The sequence below is a fragment of the Equus przewalskii genome, chromosome 3 (assembly GCF_037783145.1).
Source record: "Equus przewalskii isolate Varuska chromosome 3, EquPr2, whole genome shotgun sequence".
Taxonomy (NCBI): Eukaryota; Metazoa; Chordata; class Mammalia; order Perissodactyla; family Equidae; genus Equus; species Equus przewalskii.
This window is the reverse complement of record NC_091833.1, coordinates 2,495,597-2,513,659: the sequence shown is the minus strand read 5'-3', so window position 1 is coordinate 2,513,659 and position 18,063 is coordinate 2,495,597. Positions and strand designations below refer to the sequence as shown.

General features: G+C 54.8%; 1 protein-coding gene and 1 long non-coding RNA gene across 6 annotated transcripts in view; one reads left to right on the top strand and one right to left on the bottom strand.

Moving 5' to 3' along the window:
- Window positions 1–18,063, top strand: part of ZNF423 (zinc finger protein 423) — a 319,304-nt gene that overhangs the window by 278,422 nt on the left and 22,819 nt on the right. For all 5 annotated transcript variants that reach the window (XM_070611823.1, XM_008517006.2, XM_070611822.1 and 2 more), the window contains 2 exons: window positions 11,380–11,511; window positions 13,128–13,243. In XM_070611823.1, coding sequence (XP_070467924.1) covers window positions 11,380–11,511; window positions 13,128–13,243 — 248 coding nt within the window. The remainder of the gene's footprint in view (window positions 1–11,379; window positions 11,512–13,127; window positions 13,244–18,063) is intronic.
- Window positions 6,590–14,533, bottom strand: LOC103548989 (uncharacterized). The gene is made up of 4 exons (XR_544404.2): window positions 14,233–14,533; window positions 10,334–10,603; window positions 9,364–9,464; window positions 6,590–6,817 (listed from the first exon to the last, which is right to left on the bottom strand). It is a non-coding gene; the product is annotated as an uncharacterized lncRNA (long non-coding RNA).

The following is an 18,063-nucleotide window of genomic DNA, read 5'->3' as shown; positions in this document are numbered from 1 at the left end:
ACAATTCGATACGTATTTCTTGAGCGCCTGCTGTGTGTTGCACGCTGTCGTAGATTCTGGGATCACAGTGTTGACAAGACAGAGCTGCTGCCCTCACACCGCTTGCTGACCAGCACAGGCGGTCCAGTAGGACCTTCCATGAGGGAAACCTTCTACGCTGTCCACGTCGGCAGCCACTACTGTTGAGCACTTGAGATGTGGAACTGAATTTTTAATTTTAACTTTAATTAACTTAGACTTAAATAGCCACATGTGGCTAGTACTGACCATATTGGACAGTGCAGATCTCACAGCTGCATACTTTTAAAACTTTTCAATAGAAATCAGTCATTATTTTCTAGTCTTGTCACTTATTTTTGCCCAGGGAGCTGCTGAGGGGTGAGGGTGGATGTCCAGTGTCCGGTGCGTGTGGTCAGTGAGGGGTGAGGGTGGATGTCCAGTGTCCGGTGCGTGTGGTCAGTGAGGGGTGAGGGTGGATGTCCAGTGTCCGGTGCGTGTGGTCAGTGAGGGGTGAGGATGGATGTCCAGTGTCCGGTGTGTGTGGTCAGTGAGGGGTGAGGGTGGATGTCCAGTGTCCGGGTCATGTGGTCAATGAGGGGTGAGGGTGGATGCCCAGTGTCCGGTGCGTGTGGTCAGTGAGGGGAAGTGGAGAATTGCAGTTTCCAGGCTGAGCACTAGATCTTCTTGCTTTACGTATGAGTAACTTCAGGGACCGTCCTGTGTCTACCTGATTGGAAAACTTGAAAAATGGTGTTATTTGCATTCTGCATGGATGCACTGTGTTTGTACATGTGGGTGGCTGTCTGGCTTTTTGACTCACTGTTGTTGCTCATTTAAAAAATGGTCTTGGTAGGGGAAGAAAATGATGTCAGCAGCAGAGAAAACCCTAGTAGTGGAAGCAGGGGTAATTCATGTGTCCCTGGCACGGTCGGTGACAATAAGGATTTTGCAACCTGCCTGTCACATTAATTGTATGTTATGAGAGGCCATTAATCTGAGCGTTATTCACATGATGGATTTTTGAACAGCTGCCTTGTTGCGGGAGACTTAAGTCTGAAGATCAGCGATACATCAGTAGGTGTGTGGTGTGTTAAGGAAGCATGAGCCACTTGTTTTCACCCAGTGGGTCCCCCGGGATGTGCAGAATCTTCTTTTTCCGAGGGCCTTGATCTTTAGCAGGTGGAAGGAGTATGTGTGAAGAGGACAATGGAACGGCTGAAGAAATATCCTGTTCTTCAGTAGGGTATTTCAAGCCCCCAAAGTCTCAAGCTCTAGCAGTTTGGAGGCAAAGAAGTTCTGAATCCTTTAGAACTCTGGGAGTTCTCTCTGCCCGCTCTGAGTTCCCGGTGAAGGCCCACTCATCTGTCTGTGGTTAATTTGATCATTCACTCATTTATTTGCCTTCTCTTTCCACTAAGTAGGTGAGATAGGCTTCTCCCGTCTCTTGGTGACGTGTCCAGGGCCTGGTTGATGACTTCTCTTTTGCTAAAGACAACTAGTCACTGTGTCCTGAAGGTTACAGACTCTCCGCGTCTCTGGTCAGCCACCTTAAGAAGTTCGCAAGCATGGCCCTCTGCAAAGATGGTGTGTTTTCTCATTAACCATCCAGGGCTGCCAGCACCTCAGGGCTGGGCTCCCTGACGGTGTGGAAAGCAGATGGTCGAGCTGGAAGGAGCCTCCCTCCGTCAGGTATCCTACCCGGCTGGGCAGCCTCTGCAGTGGAGGTTCTTGGAGCATGGGGGCCCTGAGGGAGCTCCCTGCACGGGCCCAGCTATGAGGAAGGGATGCCAGGGCCTGGGGATGGGGGCACATGAATGTGACTCATGCCCTTGTCTCAGGCCCTGCTTGTGACCTCCATGGAATCCTAGGAGAAGGACGAAGAAATATGAAACTGTGGCCACAGGAGCATCAGAGGCGGACGGAGTAAACTCCCTGTGGCCAGAAGTAGGCAGCTGCAGCGAGGCACAGACGGACGAGGGGTTGACATTTGGACACAGCTTCTGCCGTGCAAATGTGGGGAGGGGTACGGAGGTGGAGGGTATGGAGACAAGGCAAAAAAAGAGAGGCATTCACAGGTGGACATAACAGAGATCGAGTACCTGTCCTCAGGTGCGGTACCCCGAGTTTCAGGCAGAATCCTGTCTGAAGTTACAGAAGCAGTAATGACCTCCGTGGTGGTAGGAGCCGTGTAATTGGTATTCTTCACCGTGCTCCCACCCCCTCTTTATAACAGCCCTGTGAGGGGACAGCTCTCTCCCCACTGCACAGATGAGCAGACTGAGGCACAGATAGAAAGCGCTCAGCCCACTGACCCCTGAGTCTGAGGTGGAGCCAGGCATGTCCTCCCTGCTGGCTAGTCCTCAGCCATGTTTTTTATCTACTCCCAAAGGATCTCACTTGACAGAACAGGATGAGTGGGGGGCAGTCAGCTGAGCTGTCCTGTTTGCTGTGACGGGCCATCTAAAGGGGGTTTACCTGGAACCACCCTCAAGCCTAACTGACCCCTAGCTAAGATTCATGTGACGTGGCTCTGGGGAGCAGTCGCTCCACAGAACCATCTGGAGTCTTCTAATTTGAGTTTCAGGGGAGGAGAGGGCGAGCAAGTACTTGTAAGTTAGGATAGCAGCGTCCTGGAGACGGGCCTTGGCCAGATGGCCCTCTTGCCATGGGAACCCTGGGGTGAGTGCGGGGCCGCTGAGCCAGCCAGGCCTTCCTGGGGTGTGGGACCAGGGGGAAGGGCCTGCAGTTGTCCCGCCTCAGTCTGCCCTCACCCAACCCCGTGTGGACGCCTTCCCCAGGTGTGGAGAGGGCACGTGTGCCCAGATCTCTGTCCAGCCTCGTAGCTGGGACACGCCTCTTGCAGAGCAGTCTCGTCCGAGCCTGGAATAAAGCTGGGCAGCCTAGTGATGGAGCCGGGCTGCAACGACATGCCCAAATGGCAGGTGAGAGGGGCAGTTTCAGAGTCTGAGTCCTTAGGTGGACTTTTACTGGAAGCATGCGAAGAGGAGCCATTGCTTCTGGCAGGAACGACGGGAGGGGCGGGGGAGGGTAGCCCTTTCCACCTGCGTGCACCGCCCACACGTGGACACCGCTTCATTCTGCCGACCTAGGGGATTCAGCCTCCCCCTTTCTCCTGCCATCGAGAGCCTCCTTTCTAACGTTTGACAGCAGTTTGTCGTGGCGTCGGCGTCATTGCCGAAGGGGGATGTTAGTGGGTACCTGGGTAAATAAGTATAAATAGTTTTCTTTTTGATATGTGACCAGATTATTTTCCAGTTGATTTCAAGCCTTGGCCCCAAGTGGCCCACAGATCAAAAAAAGATAAGGGTCAGTTACAAGGTTGAGCTCATTCTCCGTTGCCATGGCAACTGACCTCAGGCAACCCTCAGAGGACTACACCCAGCTCCCCAGGTGATATTTTTACTGTCCACGCCATCAATCCCAAGCCTTTCAAAACTCAGACCGCCTAATTGTCAGGGCTCTGTTTTGAAGAGGCTCTGGGTCCCCAGTGGGCCCCAGTTCAGGCTGCCAGAGCTCATTTATAAGCCTCTCTGAAACACGGGGGACCATGAGATGGGTCCCTCCCGGCCAGAGAGGCCTGGGAAGGTGCCCCCGAGAGGAGGAAGAAGGGTACAGCCCATCCTCCAGGATTAATTAGGAAAATGTGAGCCCAAAATGGGGTGGCGGTGGTGGGGCGTGCCTTCAAGCAATGGCTGAGCGTTGTTGAGTGATGGGACGCACTGAGTAGCCCGCAGCACCCTGGCATTGGGCATCTGGGGCTGTGGGGACACCGGGGTGACTTGGGGGAGTGTTGGTCACCCACCCCCAGAGTCTCCAGCATCCTCTCCAAAGACACCCTACATAATTTTCATCCCAGTTGTGATAATAGGAAAGTGTTTCTTGGTGTTAGTTGATGATTTCTCAAATTTCTGTAAAGTGTGGACAAAAAGCGACTCTAGAAAACTCTCTGCCTTTTTAGAGACCCATAATATGCAGTTTAGGTAAAGGCAGTGCAATGGCTGTGGACATGCCACTTCATGACGACAGGATTCCAACAAGACGGGCCTCTCCAGAAGCCGTTTGACAGAGCTCAGCGCTCCTCAAACTTGAATGCACCTTCAGATCACTGGGGCACTTGTAAAATGCAGATTCTCCTTCTGCAGGCCCCGGGGTGGGCCCTGAGAGTCTGCATTTCTAACCAGGTCCAGGTGATGCCAGAGCTGCTGGTCTGCGGACCACATCCTGCCTAGCAGGGATGCAGATGCTCCAGGGCAGCAAGGGCCTGGGCCGTTGGGATCCCAGCACAGCCCTTGGCCCCGTTACACGCTCCCCGGCTCCTGCCTGGCCTCCATGGAAGCACTCTCCCTCACATGCTCTTTTCTCCTTTGTCAACTCCCAGCCCTAATGTCATCCTTTCCCCTCCCCTCGGCCTGCCTTCGTTAAATTCCTTGTGGTGTTTAATGACAAATCAATAGATGAAGTCTGATCGGGCTGCCCAGGTATTACCATCTGCCCTCTTCTCTTCTGCCAAAGGTCTTTTTTCCTTACAGAGAACAAAGGAGTGAGTCCTCCATGGGCCCACGCTTCTGCATCCTGTTCCGCACGTGTCTGTGGCTGGTTATTTACTGGCGCGGTGTTGGATGGGTCCTCTCCTCAGTTCCCCTCCTGCCTCCTCATTTGCCCTGACCTCTGCCGGGCCCTCTGCTCTTCCTCTTCCTTACCTCCATGTGCCCCATGTGTGTCTCAGCCTGGACCTCTGGACCTCAGGGGTCTTTACAAAACCTGATATTTGGGGTAGGCTGTGGGCTCAGCCCCTGGTGCCCTGGAATTGATGTCTGGTAGGTTCATTACCTGAGCTGCTAAGGAGGAATTCCAGCTCAGCGCGGTAGCCCGTGCATTCCCCTGCATTCCTTCCACTCGCAGAAATGCTGCTGCAGAGACAGAGACGGTGCCATAGCCCAAGGCTGGCCCACGCTGTCCAGTGAGGGCGCTGCCCCTCCCCTCACCTGGGAAAGCCCCCAGCCCTCCTGCCCACTGGAGCTGGCGCTGGCAAGGGGTTCCGCCAGGCTCAAGTCTGCCCTTCTCAGCTGCGTTTTTGGATATCAAGGAGCACAGGGCTCGAGTCCTGGGGCCTTTTTTTGTATTTTCTAAAGCCAGAGAGAGCTGCTTGGGGTGAACAGCATGGCTCCCCACCCACCCCCAGCCCTACCCATCCAAGCGTCCCTTTCCTCTTCTGTCAGTCAAGGTAGATCCCCCGTGTCTGCACTCCTGGAGCAGGCTACCTTGTGAGGATCCAGGTGGCCAGTCCCTGAAGGCAGGCACAGGGGTGATAAGCCATGAGTGCTGCGAGCTTTGGAGGGACCGCTGGAGTATGGTAACCAGCACTTACCAGCTCCCCACCCCCTGTCCCAGCATTGTCCTGAGTGCTCTATGTAAGTCTTCATGTCCTCTTCCCTGGGCGCCTGCTAGCTGCCAGGCCCTGCTCCAGGCCCTGGGGGCGGCAAGGAGCAGCAGCCTGGGGAGCTCGCTTACTCCTCCTCTGCGGGTGAGTCAACTGAAAACAGTCGGCTCTGCAACGCGGCAGGTGGTGGAAGGCACTGGCTTGGAAATTAAAGGTGGGTGAGGTACTCAAAAGGATGGGGCATGTGCTGTTGCAGCCGGGGTGGGGTGGGGGTCTGGAGCAGTCACCCGGATCAAGTGAGGGGAGGAGGATAAGGAGACGGTCTCGGGAGAGTGGTGCACTGAGGGCAGGGGTCCTGTGGCAGAAGAAGCCTGCTCGGCTGCCTTACAAAACCCCTGTGATGATTCTTCCCATTTTCTAGCAGAAGCAGCTGAAGCTCAGAGAGGTTAAGTCACTTACTCAAGTGCACACAGTGAGTGAGTGATGGAAGTGGGACTCAAACCCAAGTGTTTCTCGTTCTAACTTTTGTGTCCTTAACTGCTGCTTCCTGAATGGAGGTGGCGTAATGCCTCCTGTCCACACGGGCAGCCGTCACTGGTTCTCTCCTAGAAACGCATACCCATTAATGATAACACTCCTGGGTCAGCTTCCCCAAGTGGGGTCCCCACTTAGAGAAGGGCCAGATAAGGCCCTTTGAGATGGCAGGAGCAGGTCAGGCTCAGTGCATCAGAGCCCAAGAACAATGCCCTGTCGGCTCCTCAAGGCAGCCTGCTGCCCCTCCCTCCTGGGCAGCAAATTATGGCCTCCGAATGTGTGCCCAGGCCTGCCTTTGACATCAGTGGGGCCCACCCGAGCTTCACCTTCAGGCTCCTGATAATCAGCTCTCTCTCCTCCCGGCTTCCCCCAAGACCTGCATGGAAATAAGTGTGTGTCTGCCAGGGATCAAATGCTTTTGGAGACAAAAGTCGGTGCGGAGGACATTACAGGGAGCTGTCATCTCGGCACGATGCTCCCGCACAAAGCCCTCTGCTCCTCTTTTGGGCTGACACAGTTTCAGCCTGAAAGGTTCCAGCAGGCTGACTTGGTTTTAAGTAAAAGCACATCCTATTATTTTTTTGAGAAATGAAGTGTAAAATTAACACTTATTATTCTTGAGCAGAGGAAAAAAAAAGAGATGGGGGACTCAGATTTTTGGGCTTGCTGGATTGTTTATTTGGCAATTTGGGGCTTTATTTATTTTTATGTTTTTAAAATCATAATCAATCAATAGATTGCTGTGCCAGCCCTGGCTTACGGGGACAGGGAGGGAAGGTCTGGGGCAGCGAGCAGGTGAAATCTACATTCCACTTTACAAATGAGCCAGGCTGCATAATTCACTTGAGTTGCGAGGTCTCTCTTATGGATGCCTGTCATGTGCTATAAAAAAAAGAAAAAAATAGAAAGGAGACGAAGCAATTGTGCGTCTTAACTCACAAAATCCTCCAGCCCCCACGCCGGGGCGCCGGGGCCTGCAGGCTCCCAGACAGCTTTGTCATTCTGCTCCAAGGTGTCGGCGCTCCGCCTGTGATCTTATATAATTCAGGAAAGTTATTCTCGGAGGGTGCCGCTATCTGCGGACCCTGCGACTTGGGACAGAAGAAGAGGTTGTCGGCGTCGGCGGGGTGAGAGCGATGGCGGCGGCGGCGAATTCCATCAGCATCCGCGGGCTGGCTCCACTGGGTCACAGCAAGCAGTGTTCGGCACTAACTAGGGCAGCCCCTCCCTGGCCTCCCGCCTCCCTGGCCCTCCCCAGTTTTCCCGGATGGTTTATGGGCGGAGGTGCACATAATGGACGCCCCAGGGGGCAACTCCCACCCCCTCCGGTGGGGAGAGGGCCTCGGGCTTCAGAAGGATTTGCAAATCAGATCTGGCCTGGCCTCGGGAGGTCCCAGGTCTGTGGGGTCCCCTCAGGCTTTATTATTTTCACCCCACCTTTACTTTTTGCTTGTTTTATTTTCCCTCTGCCCTCTCCCAGCTTTGACTCTCTTTAGCACTTGGGGGAGAGCGAGGCAAGGGACCAGCGAGCGGCCCGGCAGCCATCCATCGGCTCTTGATCTAATTAGCCCGGAACCTCACATCACCCCGGTTTGGGGCTGTGATTTGCTTAAATGGCAGCTGTTGAGGCCCCGGAACCTGCTTGCAGCTCCAGGACTGCCTGACTGTGCACATATTTATGAACGTGGGTGCAGGGTGTAGCTGCTACTATGAATCAGAGGGGACCGGCTGATGAATTGCTCAGCGCTCAGAAAACGGAAAGTGACTGTCAGACATGATTTCTCTGATTTATAAGTTGCAGGAACCTGCTTTGTCCTCTCGGTGTTTGTGTATCAGACTGGCACGTCTCCATTCACAGCCAAGTGGACAAAGGCCCCCGCTTGGCGGAGAGCAGTAAATCCTCCTTTGCCATCTCAGCCCAGGGAGCTAGCTCTGGCTAGGCAGGGGAACAGGGCCCAGCCAGGGGCATCTCTGTCCCATGAGTATTTCCCGAGCCCCTCCTGTGGGCCCAGCTTGGCCCTGATGCTTTGGGAGCCTGAGGAGGAGAAGACAGCCTCTGCACCTGTAGCCTGGTTGCCAGGATCAGAAAGACTCCTAGGATCCGGTTACATGAATCCAGAGTTGCTGTGCCCAGCCAGGGGCAGCCGTGTGTGCTGGCATACTCAGGGGAGGCTGCCTGGAGGTGGTGTGCGGGTGGAACACATACGGATAAGGAGAGATTCAGAGCACTGCCCCCACCTGGTTGTGTTACTTCAGCAAGTGCTCTAATTCTCTGAACCCATTTTTTCTTTTCTAGAAATGTTTTTTTCCCAGTAAGCAGGGTTAATTCTGAGATTCAATTTATGTTATAAACTTAAATTAAGGTACGTTATAAACTTAAATGTGTATTATAAACTATACTAGAAACCTCCGTACAATTGTCATTTTCACACACCCTCTACTTCATTACTTCATTAATGTCCAAGAAGTGTCCACATTCTAATAGGAAGGCCACAAATAAAGCTGATGTCTGTCTCTCTCGTTCATTCCTTCATTCACTCCTTGTACCCATACTCTGTGCCAAGCCCTGAGAAGCATTGTTTGTGTGGGGGCGGGGGTGTGTGGGGGCTCCTCTGAGGCAGTGCCCCACTGGAGGCCATCTCTAATTATGAGGAGGGTCTCCCGAAGGGATGTGGAGGACGTGCGTGAGGCCCGTGCAGCGAGCGTGCTGAGCCAGCCCTGTGTCCCAGGACTTGTCAATGAGTCCCTTTTCCGCATATAAATGGAAGCTCTGCGCGCATCTCTGTCGGGTGCATGTGGCCTAGTTGCCGGGGCTCCAGGGGCATGACAAACACCCGGTAGATTCCAGCCAGCGGGCTATGTGGGGCAGGCCCACCTGCATGCACACGTGTACGTCCGCCTCTGCGGTGGGATGCCTGTGGGGGACGGCTGGGCCGCAGGGATGCCTGCTGTCCCTGCCAGCCCCTGCCAGGGCCTGGGGACCCAGGGACTGGCCAGGAGCCTCAGCCCATCTGTGTTCCTGTTTTGCCACTGGCAGAGCCCCTCTGCTACCTAATTCTTGCCTTTGAGGGCAAATCGAGCACCTGGCGCCTTTGGTGAGGCTGGTTCCCTGGGGGAGCCCGAGGGGGAGCCTGTGTCCTTGGATGTCCCAGATAACACTTTCACTGATACCAGCCTGCCTGGCAACAAACACTTATTGAGCACTTGCTGTGTGCCGGGGCTGGTCAAACTCCTTCTCATGTGTTGACTCATTTAATTCTTGAGTCGACTATAAGAGGAAGGGTGTTTTTTAGCAGGGGAGGATTTGACTTTTTTTTAAAAGACTATTTTTTTAGAGTTTATGATAAAATTGAGAGGAAGATGCAGAGATTTCCCTTATGCCTGTGTCCCCCTACATCCATAGCATCCCCGTTGTTAACATCACTCACCAGAATGGTCCATTTTTTTGCAAAGATGAACCTTCAGTGACATCTCATAATCACCCACAGTCCATCGTCTGCCTTGGGGTTCACTCTTGGTGTTGCACATTCTATAAATGTGTAATTTATATATAATGGCGTGTATGCATCATTATAATGTCATAGAGTATTTTCACTGCCCTAAAAATCCCCTGTGCTCCACCTGCTCACCCCTCCCCACCCCCAGCAGCCGCTGATCTTTTTACTGTCTCATAGTTCTGCCTTTTCCACAGTGTCATGTGGTTGGAATCATACAGTTGTGGCCTTTTCAGATCGGCTTTTTTCACTGAATCTTATGTGTTTAAGGTTCCTCCGTGTCTTTTCCTGGCTCATTTCTTTTTGCAACTGAATTATAATCCACTGTCTGGATGTGCCAGTTTACTTATTCATTAATCTACGGAAGGACGTCTTGGTGGCTTCCAAGTTTGGGTGATTATGAATAAAGTTGTTGTAAGCACCATGTGCAGGTTTTTGTGTGGACGTAAGTTTTCGTCTCCTTTGGGTGAATACTGAAGAGTGAGATTGCTCGATTGGATGGTGAGTATGTTAGTTTGGTGAGAAGCTGCCAAGTGGCTGTACCATTTTGCGCTCCCCGCCCCCCCCCCCACCCCCGCAGTGAGTGAGCGTCCTGTCGCTCCGCATCCTCCTCAGCATTTGGTATTGTCAGTGGTCTGGATTTTGGCCATTCTAATAGGTGTGTGGTCATAAGGAAGGCTGTGACTGAATGTGTTAGAAAAGAGGAAACTGAGGCACAGAGAGGTTATATAACTACCCAAGATCACGCAATGAGTGGCAGAGCCAGGTTCCAACCCTGGGTGATGTGATGGTTAAGCTGGCGCGACTTCCTTCTACCCTATGTTGACCACCGGGCCACACGGGCTTCAGACACCGGCCCCTCCCATCCTCTCATGAGGCAGGGTCTCAGGTGGCCCTCACTTACCGAGCATGAACTGATGCCCAGGCCACACGGTATGAAGAGGCCAGGATTTGCACTCTGCCCCGCTGATCCTGGGCGGGGGCGCAGATGTCCGCTCTGCGCCTCTTGACACTGGTGTGAAGCTGTCACTCGGGGCCATGCTCCCTTCCCTGGGTGACTTTGAATGAAGTTTTGGGGTCACAGCAGCTCCCAGGTGGGGCGATGGAGCCATGTTCTGATCTGGAAGCAGGACAGGGTGTCTGTCCGTTGTCTGTGATCCACTGGATAGGCCATCTGTTTCCCAAAAAAGGAGAGCGTTTATTGCTTTTTGCAGTATCTTCCAGTGGCTGCCCATCCATCTTAGAGGAAAATCCCCAAGTCTTCCAGTGGCCGGCAAGACCCTCTGTGGTGTGTCCCTCTGTCCACCCTGACTTCACCCCCACCCTGCCCCCCCGCCCTGCCCCCGAGCTTCGGACACACTGCCCCCTTGCTGCCTTCAGGCCGGCCCTGCACGACCCCCATCAGGGCCCTGCCCCCACCCTCTCCTAGAGGGCGCCCTTGTTTTCACATCACCTCCGACGCTGTGTTCTGTGGGGACCATTTTATTTATCTGTCTTCCTCCCGACTAGAGTGGGGGCAAGCGCATGGTCTGCTCAGTTCTCCACAGAATCCCCAGCTCGTAGCAAAGTACCTAGCACATAGTACATGCTTAGTAAATACTCAACTGGATTTTTTAAAATCCTGATTGGACTCCCTTCTCTGTGCAGACTCCATCTGGGGCCCCTCTCCACTGTGACATGGTCTCGGGTTCAAGCTGTTGCTGGACCAGCAGGAGAAATCACAGTAAATGACACTTTCAAGAGCCAGATATTAGGAGCTGGCCCCTGGGGTCTGTAAGCCTTGGGGGCTGGACCATCTGGAGCCGAGACGGATCTTGGCATCCTCGGCCCCCACACCAGCCCTGGTTCTGGGGATTGGGTCGGGGCTGGCCTGAGGGGTCCTGGGCCATGGGCTGCTGCCCAGAGGACGTGGTGTGCAGAGCCGCTGACCGGCTGTGGTTCTCCTTGCAGAGGAAGGCATCAACCACGAGTGTAAGCTGTGCAACCAGATGTTCGACTCCCCGGCCAAGCTCCTCTGTCACCTCATCGAGCACAGCTTCGAGGGCATGGGCGGCACCTTCAAATGCCCTGTGTGCTTCACAGGTAAGGTGCCCTGCCATGTGTCTGGCAGGGAGCACGTGGGGAGAGGGAAGGGACCCAGGGGCCCAGCCCTTTGATTGCTGGACCTCGCCTGGTCTGACGTGGACCTGGAGTTCGTGGGGAAAGCCCCAGGGGTCTGCAGCCCCGCTCCCTGCGTCCTCTGTTAGAGCTGACCCACGCCCTCTGTCTGTGCTCTCCGGCATCCCCTCTTAGGCAGGTTGGGCAGCCCCCTCACCCCTGCATGCAGCGGCTGCGAGTCCTTTGTCCATCCTGGCCTTGGCCCTCCGTGGCAGTTTGCCCCTCACAGGCTTCGTGCTCATCTCCCTGAGCTGCGAGCTCTGTCCAGCACAGGGGGCTTCTCCCTTTGCACACCTCCTGGCCTGTCTCAGTGCATGCTCCACCCGTGCTCTAGGCCGCAGGGGTCAAGGGCAGCTCTGCCGGCCAAGGCCCCAGCCCCCAGGCCCCAGACTGGCTGCCGGCCCAGGCGAGCGGCTGTCCCGGCCTGAGGCGAGTCTCAGGGGCTCTGCTGGCCCCCCTCCTGCTGCCCAGATGGCAGCCGGTGTGTGGGGAGCCTGGCCTGCCTCTGCCTCCCCCGACATCTGTTGTCTGCCATGGCGGGAAGCCCCCCTGGGGAGGTGCCTGGCGGGAGGGGAGCTCTGAGGTGCTCACCTCCCAGACATGCAGCTGCCTCAGGGCCACCTCCTGCCTGTGCCCAGGGCTGAGGCTGCCCTGTGGACCCGCCGCCGGGAAGCTGGCATGCGACCTGCTCCGGGACATGCCTGAGGGAGGCGCTCTGCTACGGGGATGTCCCCACACACTCACACCCCTCTGGAGTTCCCGAGAGCCTTGGCACGCCCGGTGCCTCTTCCCTCAGTCTGGGAGCCCCTATCTGCTATGTCACACTCTAGGGCTGTGTTGGGGCTGCACCGAGGGGCCTGCCAGGTGAGCTGATCCCGGACCCCAGGGCCCTGTGTGGGGTCTAAGGACGCCAACAACAACCTCAGAAAGAATAGTAATTCCTGTTTCTCGAGCACCTTCTTGTACCAGACACTGTGCTAAGCTTATGTAATTCAGATCCTGGCTCTGCCACCTGATAGCAGCAGGACCGAGGACAAGTCACTTAACACTCCCAGGGCCTCAGTTTTCTCTTCTATAAAATGGGGATCACACCAGTGGCTGCCGTACAGGCCTGTGCTGTATTCAAGGAGCCCACACGGTGAAGGTATCTGGCGAATGATGATGACGACAATGATGACGTTCATTTTGACTAGTTATGTGGCAGGGCATCTTTTAAGCATTTTGCAAGCATTAACCCATTTGACTCTCCCAGCCATCTAGTGAGCTATATACTGTAATGATCCCTGTTTCTCAGATAAAGTAATGAAGCCCAGAGAGGTTAAGTGACTTGTCCAATGTTGCACAGGCTGTAAGTGACAGAGCTCAGCCTCACTGGCTTGGGTTCCCTCTAGTAGGTGCCAATGCTCCCAATAGCCCATTGTTTGGCTGACTGTGTCCACGTCTGGGTGATCCCTACTTGTGAGTGGAGTGGGGGCGGCTGCGCCAGGTGGCTAGGTTGGTGTCCCCAAAGTTTGGCCCCTGATGGCCATGTCCGTGTCTAGTCTTTGTCCAGGCCAACAAGTTGCAGCAGCACATCTTTGCCGTGCACGGGCAAGAGGACAAGATCTATGACTGCTCGCAGTGCCCACAGAAGTTCTTCTTCCAGACCGAGCTGCAGGTGAGTGCCCTTGTCTGCTGCACACACCCCTCCTTGTCCTCTTTGGGGCCCCCCTTGGCACCGAGGGTGTTGGGGTGAAGTCAAGGTGATGAGGCCTTGTACTCAGCATCACCCCAACTGGAAAAGCAACAGGTGGCTGGACTTGCCTTGTGGGTCTGGAGCCAGCGGCTGCCCTCCTGGCTGGTTGACGTAGGGTATGGCCTCTGGGCCTCTGCTGGCCTGGCATTCTCAGGAGAACCAGGATGTAGCAGCAGATCCTGGAGCAGGAGTCCAAAGGCTTATGTCTGTGGTGTTTCTGTGGCAAATCCCTGCCCTTCTTGGGGATTCCGTTTCCCCGCCTCTATTGCATGATGGTCTTCGGCTGAGCTTTGGATCTATGGCTGGCATGGCTGAGTCCTGGGTCTGGGGTCTCAGAGTCCCAGGAAAGCCAGCCAAGAGAGCAGTGGATACCAGCCTGGGCCCCAACGCAGAGGGAGGGATTCCCGCCAGGGGTTCCCAGGCTGATGTGGCCTCAGGAGAGGCACATGGCCCTGAGCAGCTTCCTCAGATCCCCATCCAGGGCCTGCAGAGCTGAGAGGGCCCTTGTGAAGGGAAGCTGCTGTGGGGGTCCTCCCTAGGCACCTTCAGTCACTCTCCTCGGCATCCCGTGGGGCCCCCCCACCTCTTACTGGTTCCTGAGGACCAATATCTGTGTCCACGTGAAACTGCCTTCTCATCCACTGATTTTTGCAAGAAATACTTGTGACACTGGAGAGGTCACGTGCCTACCATAAATACCACACGTGCACACTGAAAAATCACACATGCACTGTACACAGATGGTGTCATCACACACACAGGAAAGTTCCGTGCACACAGTTCCTACACACGCACACACACACGCGGAAACACCGTCGTCAAAGAGTAACACTGCACACACAGCATAACACCCCAGCCCAAGGGGAAGTGCTGCACGGATGGCCACAGGAAGGCCACACGTCTGCACAGACCTGCTGAAGTGCCATAAACTGTGAATGACGCCGTCTTCATTGGGGTGCAGGCTCGGTCATGCTGCAGTAGCAAACATCCTCCTCATCTCAGTGTCTTCAAACAACAGGGATTCGTTTGTTGCTCGTGTTACGTGTCCAGGTAGGTGGCAGAGGAGGGCCTGTTCACGACACTCAGATAATCACTCAGTGACCTGGGCCCTCGGAGGGTCCATCTCCGCTCCTGCTTGCGTGGTCACCAGGCGGGGGAAGAGGGAGGTGGTGATTCGCCCGCCGGCTCTCCCAGCTTGCCCTGGGAAATGACACACGTCTCCTCCTCTCACATTGTCTTGGCCAGAGCCAGTCCCCTGGCCATGCCCAGTTTCAAAGGGGTGAGGAAGGTCATCCCTCCCTGTGCCTGGAAGGAGAGGAGAGCGGGCGTCTGTTAGCACCCTGAGGACTAGCCCACGTGGGCCCGCAGGGCGTGTCTGCCCACTGGAACGTGCCCGGCCCGCACGCCTGGGCAAGTGCTGATCCCGCACTTGGCACTCGCCGCCACCTGCGGGACGAGCTGAGGCCGTGGCAGCCGGGGCGGAGTCCTGAAGTCGCTCGGGGGCAGCAGCGGTGCCCCTCTCCTGAGGTGGAAGGGCACAGCCTCACCCCATGGCGTGGGAGACTCCTCTCCGCGCTGCGCCCCAGCCTGTCCACACAGCCAGGCCCAGGCCCGCCTGTCTGCACAGCGGCTGGCAGCGTAGCCCAGAGGAAATGAAAGCAGGCCTGTGGAGGGCATGGGGGATTCACATCGACAGTCAGGGTCCCGGTCCCATGGGCTGGCCGTGCCAGAGCTGGGCGGGCGGAGCTGGCAGGCCTGGCCTCTGACCTGGAAGAGTGCCTGCACAGTTTGCAAACAGCCTGTTGCTTTTTATTCTCTGGGTGGCCCCTCTGAGTTCCTCTAAGTCCTTGTATCTCTCATGTAGCCTTCATCCCATCACACTGTGGGACAGAGTAACCGAGCCAGGCCCAGAGTGGGGGTTCCACTTCCAAACAGCCACCAGCAAGTTAGTGACCCTGCCCTGGGCTCACTGCTGTCTCCCCACTGACCCACACACTGAGCTGTGCCTCTCTGCTGAGGCTGGGGGACGGCTGGCTGTCCCCGCTCTTCTATAACCAAGGGGGATTAGTGCCAGTGCCTGGGGCCGGGCCGTCCAGGGAACCTGCTTGCCGTGCGCCCTTCCTCCCAGGTGCACCCTGGGCCTCAGCCTCCCACCTGCCTCACCTGCCTGGCCCAGCTTCCAAAATAGGCCCCAGGTCCCCAGCCACCTGAGGCTTTTTATAGCCCGACATGACAGCCTGCCTTAGACCCACCAGCACATATAAACTACGGTTTACTTAAACGTCAGACTTGCTCAGCCCTCCCGTCCTCCAGCATTGTCCTGGATGCCAGGAGAGGGATGACTGCTCTCCTTCTTGTTGGCTTTAAGGTTTTTCCCAGAGAGGTTTCCCAGTTCTGCCTCTTCTGGGCTTTGTTGGTGTCACTGTGCCAGTGGCCTCCCTCGGGCAGCAGAGGTGTAGGGAGCGGCAGCTTGAAGCTGGGTCTCGCTCCAGCTATGCCCGCCCGGGGCTGCGGGCTATGCCAGACGCCAGAATGGTTTGTGTGAGCTGGTGGTTTCCTGGGTCACCCCACCAGCCTTTCGGGCAGATCCTCAAATGCCGAGAACCTCGCTAAATTATAGCCTTAACGAGTCACTATTTTCTGCAATTAGTGATTTTAATTACAGACCATTTAAATGTGGAAGTGCTGTAGCAATGCCAAATCTATGCCAATAATGGCTTTCGTTAAGTAACTTGAATAGTGGTTTTCTGGTTTTCTGAGAGGAGGGTTTGTCTAGGGATTGAAGTCTTCATTGTCATTACGCTGAGGCTGGGGCTGGCGGGTGAGCGTGTTGTTTCCCTGGGGTGGCGTGGGGAGTTTGGGTGGTATGGCAGGAGGCGGGCCCGGGCCTTGCTGGGGCCTTGACCAGCTCTGTTGGCCGTATGTCATTTGAGGTCCTGTGCGGGACTCAGAGAAGCTAACGTTCGTTGGCACACATAAGTCTGGGCTGCGAGGTCTCAGGAAGGTCGATCTCAGGATTGTTGTCACTGTAGGACAGGAGGCCCTGCTGTGGATATAGAGGCAGTAGAGGTGTGATTGGACCCTGGCAAGCTTGGGCTGTGTCAGTGATGTGTCTGCCTCCAAAGGGAATGTTCTCTTAAGATGCATTAACGGGAGCACAGTTGCCAGGATGAGGGAGGTACAAGTCCTGTTTGATTCTGAGCTCACCTGGCTCCGCCCAAAGACTGAGATTAATTTAGAGGATTTTGGACAAACCGGGGCACATGAATGACAGAGCGATTAGGAGCATGACCGGGAGCTGAGCTTTGCTGCTCATTTGTTCGCGGCATCTATCTGCAGGGCCCACTGTGCACCAGGCACTAGAACTAGGAACCGACAAGACAGTGGTGAACAAGACAGAAAAACACCCCTAGGGCCTGCATTCTAGAGGGATTGATGGTCACTGTCCAGTGGGGGTCAATGACATAAGAACATGAAACTAGGTAATAGGCCAGAGCATGATGGGGGTGAGGGTGGGTACTCCCTGGTGAGCGTGGTCAGGGAGGGCCTCTGAAGAGATAGCATTTGAGCCAAGACCTGGATGGTGAGAGGGAAGGGGAGAGCGGAAGAGGGCCGTCAGTGCCAAGGCCCTGTGGCCAGTGGGAGCTGGCGTATTGTGGGGACACGGAAGGCAAAGTGTGGCTGAAGCACAGTGAGTTGGGGGGATGGTGTGAAGGGGGCTGGGAGGTGGAGCCCCAGTCACGGCAGGGTCTGTGGGACGGTGAAGGGGTTTGGATTTTTATCCCCACTGTGATGGGAAACAAAGTAGGGAAGAGAAATTGTCTGATTTATACCATGCATCAAAATTTAAGAAGTTTGGCTTTTGAAAGGCACTGTTAAAAGAATGAAAAGTTGTAGACTGGGAGAAGATACTTGCAAATCACATATTTGATAAAGGGCTTGTATCCAGAACATATAAAAGAACCTCTCAAAACTCAATAATGAGGGGGAAAAATCAACCAAAAAATGAGTGAAAATTTTCAACACTTTACCAAAGAAGCATGGGTGCCCGACATCATTAGTCAAGAGGAAAGTGCAAATGACAATCCCAGGGTCATGCCACCTCACACCTGTTAGAATGACTAAAACAAAACAGGAAACGCACAACACCAAGTGCTGGCCAGGGTGTGGAGGAGCGATTGGAACTCTCATACGTCGTGGTGGAAGTGCCAAATGGTGCAGCCACATAGCAGAATAGTTTGTCATTTTCTTATAAAGTTAAAAATATACTTAACATATGACCTTGCAATCCTACTACAAGTGTTTACCCGAGAGAACTGGAAACATACTCACACAACAGCCTCTATGTGAATGAGGGTGGTGGCTTTATTTGTAACGGCCCCACACTGGACACCCCCTGATGGTCCCTTACCTGGTGAATGGATAGATGGATGCGGTGCGTTCGTACAGCGGACCACCGCTCAGTAATGAAAAGCAGCTCTGATACATGCACAACATGCATGAGTCCCAAGTGCCAAGTGAGGAAGCCAGACTCCAAAGGCTCCATCCTGTAAGGTTCTGTGTACATGACATTCTGGAAAAGGCAAAAATATTGGAATAGAAAACAGACCAATAGTTGCCAGGGGCTGGAAGGGGGGTAAGAAATAGGGGAGACTAAGCAAGGTTCATCTAAACGTACACACAAGCACACACTTGCACACTCCACCCCACACCCTGAGCGCTCAGGCAGTGTGCTTGGCTGT